The sequence below is a fragment of the Notothenia coriiceps genome, unplaced genomic scaffold (assembly GCF_000735185.1).
Source record: "Notothenia coriiceps isolate Sejong01 unplaced genomic scaffold, NC01 NC01_scaffold00008739, whole genome shotgun sequence".
In the NCBI taxonomy this organism is placed as follows: domain Eukaryota; kingdom Metazoa; phylum Chordata; class Actinopteri; order Perciformes; family Nototheniidae; genus Notothenia; species Notothenia coriiceps.
The window spans coordinates 203-10,173 of NW_011341440.1; the positions used below are offsets into that span (position 1 = coordinate 203).

General features: G+C 40.2%; 1 protein-coding gene across 1 annotated transcript; it reads right to left on the reverse strand.

Moving 5' to 3' along the window:
- Positions 1-540: 540 nt before the first annotated feature.
- On the reverse strand, positions 541-8,779 carry LOC104944751 (eukaryotic translation initiation factor 3 subunit H). The gene is made up of 3 exons (XM_010770324.1): positions 8,605-8,779; positions 3,769-3,868; positions 541-724 (listed from the first exon to the last, which is right to left on the reverse strand). The coding sequence occupies exons 1-3, from the start codon at positions 8,759-8,761 to the stop codon at positions 571-573; spliced, it is 411 nt and encodes a 136-aa protein (XP_010768626.1). The 5' UTR covers positions 8,762-8,779; the 3' UTR covers positions 541-570.
- Positions 8,780-9,971: the final 1,192 nt, after the last annotated feature.

A 9,971-nucleotide genomic window follows, 5' to 3' on the forward strand; every position in this document is an offset into this window, starting at 1 on the left:
ATTCGATAGTAATCAGCAGCGAATATTCGAATATTGTGCTATATATAATATAATAATATATAATATTGGTGCTTAGAGATTTGTATTTTGTTTTAATACATTTGTTTTTCAAAAAAATATTTTTTTCTCCAAAAGCTTTCATAACATGCGCTGAATCCGAGACACCTGACAACACGCTGTTAAGCAGAAGCGCAGAAAGAGCATACTATTACGATTTATATTTATTTATTGTCTCAGTACTCGCAAACATTACAACTAAATGTGTCCTCTGCATTTAACCCAGCCGCAGTGTAGCGCCCAGGGACCAAATCTGGTTCCAAATTCCGTCAATAACATTTTACAACCTGAACAGTCAAACAAAGATACAAAACACATATTTCTGTTATAACAACAATACTTTTAATAACATAGCCGTAACAGTAGGCCTAACAGTGTCATACTTGTTACCTTGTTACCTACTTGTTAAATTAAAAAACTAATATAAAAAAAATGTGGTTGCTTGCTTGCAACTATTTTCCAAGCAAAGTAAGCGGTTAAAAACAGGTTAAATGGTATTCGTGAGCTCATATCTTACCTGCTTGAGAGGTTGAGCAGTTCGTGCTTGTCTGCAACCGTGGACTTGTCCTCCAGATCCCACATCAGCACGTTGATGAGGTGGGAGTTTTTAATGATAATGGGCACCTCCTCGAACATGTGCTCGAAGCCAATGTTAGCCTTCTTTAAGCTGGAAAGTGAAGGACAGGACAGGAGAGACAGAGGCAGAAGAGAGTTTATGTTACAATGTGTGACTCCCAGATCGTTTTTCATCATTACTTACATTCAATTCAAAATTAGTTACATGAAATGTGGATATACCAAAAAAAGATGCGCAGTATAGTATTGCAAAGTACTTGGAATAATACAATCAAATCAAATATGTGCAGTATTGTTATGGAAGTGGAGGATGTGTGAATATTTGGAGGGTTGTGGAGAACACGAAATAGCTAAAAACAAGATATTGTTTGCATGGTGTGCATTAGCATAATGCATACAGTCTGTATGGTGGCTGAAGGCAAGTGTCAGTGGGGGTCCCGGCCTTATTAATGAGGTCGGTAGCAGAGAGGAATAAAATGTTCAGGTGGGGAGAGGGATTGGTCCTGATGGAGCGCAGCCTCCTGCCAGAGCTCCATCAGGAACAAAACCTCTCGACACCTGAGCCATTTTGAAAATGTTTTAGGAAAACAGAGTGGATGGGGTTCAGGGTTGTTTTATGTCTCCATGCTTTAAACATCTGTTTTGTTGAGGGAAGAGATTTCCTTGGGTCTGCTTTAACATGGCTCTCTATTTTAACTTGTTTTTCTACACGCTCTGACAAGAAAGGTTGCAAATGGAGTATTGTACCTACACCACTTGCCCTTTACATCTCAATAAATTGCACCTCAGCCAAATAAAAGCAAAATGAATAGTAATGTTATGCATGCTGCATTTTGATTTCAACAAATGGTGTGATGCGATGGGATGTTCACATTGCACACCGCAAGCAATTTTCGACTAAGTAGCCTAAATGAGTTTTTTATGGGCACCGTTGATAAGTGTGCAAAGCAACGACAGATTTTTAACCACCTCTTCTTGTTCCTCGGTAGCTAAAAGCTGCATCTCTTTCTTTCTCTGACATGGGCCTGTTAACACAAAATGGACCTTTAAATTTTGCTTAATGTCTCACATAAATCCGATTGCATTGAATGCCTGCCTGTCACTAGTGCACAGTGCATGAACAACAAACTAATGTCTGTATACGTCTAATATTGGCTTATTAGGGACGTCTTGCTTGTTTTGGGATCAATAAAATCACTGCACCAGAAACAGGAGTGTTTATATTGTTGTGATTGTCTGTGTGGTAAAGAGCGGTGTGGAGGATCATCTGATTCCGATATGGTCATTTAAAAAAAGTGTTTCGTTTTCCAAGTAGAGTATCAGCTCCGGCAATCATTTTTAAGAGGAGACTGCGGCAGCAAAAGTGGAATATTCTGCCCTGAGGCCTGGAGAGCGTAGAACAAAAATTAGTATGGATAGCAACCTATAAGGTAAATCCATAATGTTATAAATACTGTTTGTTATACATATCGGCACAATTATCCATCTGCAGGGCTTTAGATTATTTCCTGTAAATTATGACCTTTGCAAATGCCTGCAGAGCGATACAAAAAAGTGCCAATGAGGAAATACAGGCCATTCCAGGCAGGACAAATTGGTCAAACCTACTGGACTTTGGCGCACTTAATGCCACGCTCTTTCCAAGTTGGGCCCCGCTGGACAAAGCCAAAGGTTGGCTACACTGTCGGACTAATTTGATGCTTCATATTGTGTGTTGAAGTGGAGGGCTATTGACCAATGCCTCCATAGCCCGGCAGACTTGGAGGGCAGTTCAAAGGGATGGTTCTATTCAGCACTCATCCATGCCTGCCTTTCATTTCAAAAAGGTGCACAATATATGCAAGCTTATGTAACATCAAATACACCAACATGAAAGAGACTTCTTTTTACACACACTGTAGTGGTGGAGGAAATGAAACGCTTTTGAAGTTTTGCATCTCGGAGTGAAAAAAACATGGAAACATTATTGATATTCAGATTTCGGGTCTGTTCAGAAAATAATAGGATCGAGACAAAATTGTTGCTATGAGCGATATTGTCCTTTCCTGCTCTGCTCTGCCCACTCTCAATAGTGGGCTTATTGGGAACTCTGATAGCTACAGATTGGAGTTGTAATAAATCATATGAACTAAAGAAAAGCCGCAAAAATGAGTAGGTTCCCGACTCTGGGCCAAACACACTGGGTCAATAGAGAAAGAGTTCCAGGTAATAGAGACACACAGGTGGGGAAATAGAAGAAATAGGATTGAGAAATGAAATGCTGCGGTTAAATTTTCTCTTTTTCACTGCAAATCTACTCGCTTTTAGTGAATTGTAAAATGTATATCTCGATGTTCTGAGTGGGACTTTTTTTTTTTTTTTTAGATGGAGTTTTACTTTTTTATTTGCCAATGTGTGTATATGCATGCGCGAGTTTGTGCATTTGGAGTATCGTGAACCGCCGTGGAAAATGGTCATTACATTCATTTTTAGCTGCAATTTAAAAGCAATTACGATAAGCCTCGGGGTCAAAAAATGGGTAAACAAGGTACATTTGTTTGACGTGCAAGGGCGAACTGATAAATCATCATCATCAGCGTCAATCTGCAACTGCTACTAAGTGCCTCCCCTGTGGATGCACAAGCCTATATTTGGATTCATTGATAAGCAGAATCAAAAGAGCGAAAAAGGCAAAACATTTAAATTTTTATATTCTGTAAGCAATGTGAAGCCAAGTGTTTAAATGAACTAGTGCCATTCAATATGCGCCTGTCTTCTTGAGCTTTCTTAAGAACTGCTCATAAAAACAAATGTACATCTCGCTTTGTTAAGTCTAAAGCAGAACACCTACCAGTTGCGTCCCCTTTCAATGCTATATGGTAATTTGGGGGGCAAAAGCTAACGCAAACATTTTATGGCCTCAATTAAGTCGAAGCATTACTACTTTGAAGGGAAAAAAGTGGCATTGCTAATACTTCCTTGTATGATTTCGCTACAATAGAACATTTCCCTCTCTTTATCTGGACAGACATACAGAGACAATTTTGGCTACAAGCACAAATAAAAACAGATTTATTGTGAAGATGTAAAGTTCTTTGTGCATGTGATTGTGCATTTCATCCATGGTATCTGTGTGTTTCTCTAAAAGTTACTCACGCCTCAGGTGTGAAATCCTTCTCTTTGCAGATCTCCATGAGTTTGGGGGTCAGCCTGTAGGCCTTGAGGGACAGGGAGCCTTGTGCCGTCTTAATGGGGTCTAAAATGAAAAGAGAGAGTGATTAATACAAATGGTTAAACTGTTCAAAATATCTGATTTCCTCCTTAGGTTAACCAATCAAATAAAACAAAAGTGGTTTCCTAGGTTATCGTTTCAAACCCATGCGTCCATTAGGTTAAATCTTATTTTGACATCAGCTAAAACAATTAATTTATTCAATATTTGTATACACGTTTCAAAGTATAGAATTAATGCTTCTCCAGAGTGTACACATTTAAGATTCCTGAAGTATGGCTATATCTTTATCAATGTATTTTTCAGTGATATAGTTCACTAATGGCGCATTTCCATTGCAGGGCCTCGCTCGGCTTAGTACGGTATAGTTAGGCCTTGTTAGGACTGGCTCACTTTATGCTGCGTTTCCATTACAGTTTATTATCTGGGGCAGTAACTATAGTAACGCAGTGTAGGCGGAGCCGTGACGTCATCTTCAATGTGAACCACAGAAAAACAACATCAGCCGTTAGCTGTTAGCACTCAGAGCTCAAAGCTCCTCGTATCTGTTCAGAAACTAGACAAAAGTTAAACAAGTACAAACCACAGACTGTCTGTGTCATGGCGAATAGAGTCGCTGGTTTATTTATGTCTGTATAGGCCGTTGTAGTGAGTGTGGACAGACGGAGCATATACTGTCTTAGCTTAGCCGATCTCCATTTAGACAACACGCATTTTAAAAGGTTTTTCGCAAAAACTGTGAAATAGTATCCGCTAGCCGGTACTACACCAAGTGGAAACGCAACCAAAAACGGGCCGAGCACGGCACGGCACGCTTAAACTGCGCTGTAGTGGAAATGCGCCATAAGAACCACATTTCACAAGATTTATCCATTTGCTCAACACGTTTATGAAACAAAGTGATATAATCAGAGGACTGATTTAAAATTGAACAAACTGAACAAATCAAAAATGCAGATCTAGTTTTTTTGTCACCTAAAACATGAAAGCATTTTTATTTTACACATCTCAGGTGTCAAGTTACTATTTACAAACGAAGAAAGAAGTCTGATTAATCTGAGCATCACTATTGTCGCGAGTGGAAACAACAAGATGAAGGCAGCAGGGGAGCTACCATAAAAAAACAAATCAGGGAAGATGCATTGCTTTGCTCCCTGCTGGGACTCCTGCCTGTTTCTAAAATGTAGGGACGTGCCGACTGCCATCCACTGTAGGTAATTCGTTGGCTATGGATAAGTACCTCAAACAACCCCACTTAAAAAGACTGAACCATCTCTTTAAAATAATTTCCATTCAATCCTTAATAGGAATGAAAAACACTCATGTATGTCTGTACAGGCTTACCATTTTGAGTAGTAAGGAGGCGAGTGGGGGAGCTAGTAGTAAGTCTATTGCAAAATTGCATTTGTACAGCAGGCTTTCTGTTATATTAAATCAATTCAACAAACTGGAAAGCCTAGCTAAAGTAACATTTAAAAAAGACAGAACATATATCTAGACAGGCCCTGAGGAATGGCTAAGTCGTCCAATTCTATTACACTTGCTAAAGAGAAAGAGGGAAAGTGGTTCTTTTGGCTCATACAGGACCGGCTCAACGCCGCCACACTACAGTCCATCAGAAATGTTTGTGTGACTTATTCCCTCTCAACAGCCAACTGTGACAAGTGATTTGCCTTTGGCAGAGTCACTCCCAAAAGAGATACAGCAAATCTTCATGCAGGCCAATTTTTACTAAGACTGGTTGCGGGACAGCCACATTTGAATAAGACAACTCTTTCATTTCCATAGGAAGCTTGGTAAATAAATCAAAACACAGCCCCTCGGATCCACTTGCATTTGTGGAATTTAACTTTCCTGTCAGGAAGTTTCAGGTCTCCCTTGAAAAAGAGATCAATGGTCTCAATGGGATACACCTGGATAAATAAAGGTTTGAAATGAAATGAAATGAGGAAATGCCTAACTCTACCATGTGTGTCTTTGTACGGATGCTTTCGCTTGATCAATATGAAGTAAACTGCATGGAGAGTATGAACAGGGTTTGTTTAAGTTTTGTCTTCATTTTGTAAATTCCAAACCAAGAAAGTCAATAAAACCGCACATGAAATTTCAGTTGAACTGAGCACATTTTAAATTGCCAATGATCTATTTAGGCTGTACTTGCTGGTTTCCAAAATCCAATTCATTTCATACATAAACAAATACATATCTTCAAAACTCTTAAAGTGCTAAGCTTTATTGTAGATGTTCTCTATGCTTGTCCATTTAAACCAATTCTACTGTACACTTCTTGCAGGAAAAATGATTGTTGTGGAAAACATGTTAACCAATTGCTGTAGCAACCCACTCCAATTTGAGGCTGTCATTGGGAGGAAGCTAATAACTCGCCAGTTGGCCACCTGATTGATTCATCCATCGGCATGAAATGACTTGTGAGCTAATGACGAAGACAAGAAAAAAGAAATCAATTGTCTTTCCCTTTGACTTTAAAACCGAGAGAATGTCAATTCCTTTGAGGCGCTTTGATCCATTAAGCGTTGCATTATTGACTGACATTACCAGGAGCCCTCATTTAGAATAGGAAAGGGTTGTCTGAATGCCTGCCTGGCCAGCTGCCTGGCAGGACTTGATCAGAGGGGTTCAAGTGTCAGCTGGTTAAAATTAATCTTTGCCTGTCCTGGATCTGTACAATCTGAACATGACAACCCTGAAGTGATTTTGGAGAAAAAGAACAGGGCCGGGGGGACTTCCTTGACACTCACCGGCGCTGAAACATTGATGAAATTCAAAGCTGTTTTCATCATTTTTTTAAAATGGCAATTCCAGTTGCTGCCTCACTCTTGACTTGGAGTGAGTGGATAAACACTGAGCTGTTTTAATGAAAGACTGATCTCAGGTCAGTGAGCTTGTAAGACGCTTTGTGTCACCCTGGATGTACTTCACACTTATTTTTCGGCTCATAAACCTTAAGGAGGTAAGCTCAGCACATTATGAAGTGTGCAATACGGGCAGAAATCACTATCATGGAGCACCTTGGTAGCCAAATTGTGTGTGGCATGGCATTTTATTTTAGCTTACACTTTATTTAAGTTACCACCCCCCCCTATCAATACTATCATGACTGATCTGCCAGTTTTCCAATGTCTACATTCCAATATGTCTTCAGCTTAAAAACATTCTGTAATGCCAAAGTTGTTTCAGCACTATGAATATAGCTAGAGATGAGTTGTGCCCTCATAGAAACCAGCGACAGATTAAATACTTGTTTTAAGTACTTCAATGTGCACATATCCATGTAATGACCTAATATTCTGCCTCCGGAATCAATAAACACTTGAAGTGGTTATGTAGTAATGAATCATCATTTACTTAGTCACTGAGGATTTAACTGCACACTGTTTTGCAGTGACAGGTTTTCATTTTCTGTCATGTAGGTTTTAATATTGCTGTCATTTGAAAGAAAGCTTACACCATCTGGGATGGCATTTGTGGCGCAGTAATTATGGGCAGCTCTTAAAGGTCTTTACTGTGAAGCAGGTGCAGGCACATGATGTCCGTGCATTCATGTAAGTGGTTACCAGCTACCTTGTTAATTCTGTGTGTTTCCCTGCTTTCTGCTCGTCACTGCCTCCTCTGCTGTTGGCCTTTCAAGGGCTGCAGACAGACATGTGTTACCTCCGAGCCCTTTCTTTTCCTGCCATTGATGATTTACTCCGAGATCATAAGCCTCTGCACTACTCATGCACCACGCTACCTTAATATTTGATGGCAGTTTGCATTTTATATATTGAAACTGCAGAAAGAGAATATATTTATAAATCTTTTTCAAACTCTCGCTTCTATTTTAAATCTATTTGATGTCAACAAAGACACTTGCGAGATTTATCTTGAAACGCAACAATGGTTTTTTTTTATATTTGCGCTAACATCAACTAATCTTTTCCTACATCTGTCAAATCAAATTACTGTTATGATTCTCTGAATGTCAACCACAGTAGAATATAAAGACTTTCCAGGTCATCCTGTGAACCACACAGTCGCTAGGAGCAGTGCCATTTTACTGTCTGGGAAGTGCAATCTAATACTGATGTGGGTTATTAAAATCTCAGCAAGGTGTTGCAATTTCAGAATGTTTTCCCCGTTGTATGACACAGCAGCATTATTTTGTGGAGCTATTGTGTCAATCTTAACTGGTGCTGCCCTACTCTCCTGGAACCACTTTCCGTCAGCTTGAAACTCCATCATTAGCGGCTGGCTGAATGGTGTGACAGATAAACAATACAGCAGTGACTCTGCTCTTTGCATTCATGCGCTTTCACAAGTCAGTCAATATAACATTTCCTGGTAATGATGGTAATATATTTGATAAGAATCAGACCATCTGAATATACATGCCCTGGCTGATGTTCAAAGCCATCTAGGCTAATCAAACATACTAAATGAGTGTCTTGACAGAGCAACAGAACAAAAGTAATACATATTTTTGGCAATTAAAACCAAATTCCTCAAAAATGAGTATTGCTTTGTTACCTTTATAGCGTCGCTGGGTGAACCATTACAATACAATTCAAGCATTAGTTTTGGTCTAAAATTATTTGTAAAGTATTTGAACATGACTTTAATCAAGTTCTATGTAGGTTTTAATGTGACATGCCCAACTTATGGACATAGTAGTGCTATTGACTCCCTCCATTGCATAGAACGTTTCTATTTGATAAGAGTATGATATCATGCACAAGTGTCTTCACTGTGCGTTCACTTACCATAGATCAGTACAACGGACTCTTCAATGGCGTGCTGGTAGCTGAACTGGGAGTCGAGCAGCGCTCTGCTGACAAAGGAGCCATAGTAGGTGGACTGGTACCAGCCCACATGCAGATGGTCAATGTTGACGTGACGCAGGGAACGCATCATCTCCATCTGGTACTGGACTAAAGGCAGAGAGAGGGGTAGAAATAGATGGAGAGAGAGAAAGTGAAAAAGATTGGAAAGATAAAAAAAAGGAAAACATTTAAATTCAGAATGAAGTTTTTTGGAATCTGTGAATATCTTGTCTCCATCTGTAACTGGACATGGTGTATGAACAGAAGGAGGGAGAGGATGTGAGAAAAATTAGAAGTACAGTGAGCAACAAGAATATGAAGCAGAAATGCACTGAAAGAGAGAAAAAAACAAGACTTCATCGTCTGTTATCAAATGGTGGTGGAGGTGGAGATCTCTAAAACAAACATGAACCAGGACCAGCAGTCACCCTTTCATTCATTATGTCAGTAAATATATCCTGGTGGCGAAAAAAACAGGAGCGATAGGTACACAGACAGGCTTCAGCTACTGGCGAGAAGGCTAGATACATTACAAGGAGAGCCATTTCATTACACCAGACACATCCTAAGGACGCGCAGCAAGAAATACAAACAACCTGCCTCGCCGGCTGTAAGTAACAACCAAAGCAAGCGAGCAAAACAGCATCTCCATGCAGGCTCGCTGGAGGAGGTTGATAAATCAGGGTGTTATTGGGCAGCTGTGGCCCCCTAGACCCCAGCCTGTAGAGCACATCCTTCTCCTGCTGGGGCTGTTAGCAAGAACAAACTGGAGAGGTGAGAAAAAGGATGGCGGAAAGTGGACGAAAAGAAAAACAGACGGACGGAAAGGTGAATGGAAGATTGAGGGTGACAAAGAGGGGAGAATAGAAGGGGATATGTGTGTGCAACAGAGAAAAGAGTTGGCCTGAATTCGACCCCTGTATGTAAATCAAGAAATTAGTTCAGTCCTGAATATATTTGCAAAATAAATGTCCGTTTGTCGCTTCAATGGATTTGGCCTCTGAGAGTTCATGAAGTGCTCACAAAGGGAGTAGTCGTGCACACAATGTGTTCTGCTTTAATTGCATTCACTTATCCAGTCATTAACCAACCTCCTACAAACACAGCTGCACTTCTCGCTCGCTGTCATTTGTTTTACTGCCTCTGCTGTACTCCACATGGGAAACAAAAGGCACAGGTAGTCCAACAATTACATATTCAATTCCTGCAGGAGTGCGGCATGAGGGGAAGGGCTGCACTGAGGTGGCTCTTCCTCCAGACAATAAAACACGGAACATTCGGATGGGGACAGACCGGCAGAGAGTCCC

What these genes read in the sequence shown, in the direction of transcription:
- LOC104944751 (XM_010770324.1), bottom strand. Translation starts at nt 8,761, where the DNA reads ATGGAGATGATGCGTTCCCTGCGTCACGTCAACATTGACCATCTGCAT. An exon ending in GTCCGTTGTACTGATCTATG is followed by an intron (nt 3,869 to 8,604) that starts GTAAGTGAACGC and finishes TTTTCATTTTAG; the next exon opens with ACCCCATTAAGACGGCACAA. An exon ending in AAGGATTTCACACCTGAGGC is followed by an intron (nt 725 to 3,768) that starts GTGAGTAACTTT and finishes TTCACTTTCCAG; the next exon opens with CTTAAAGAAGGCTAACATTG.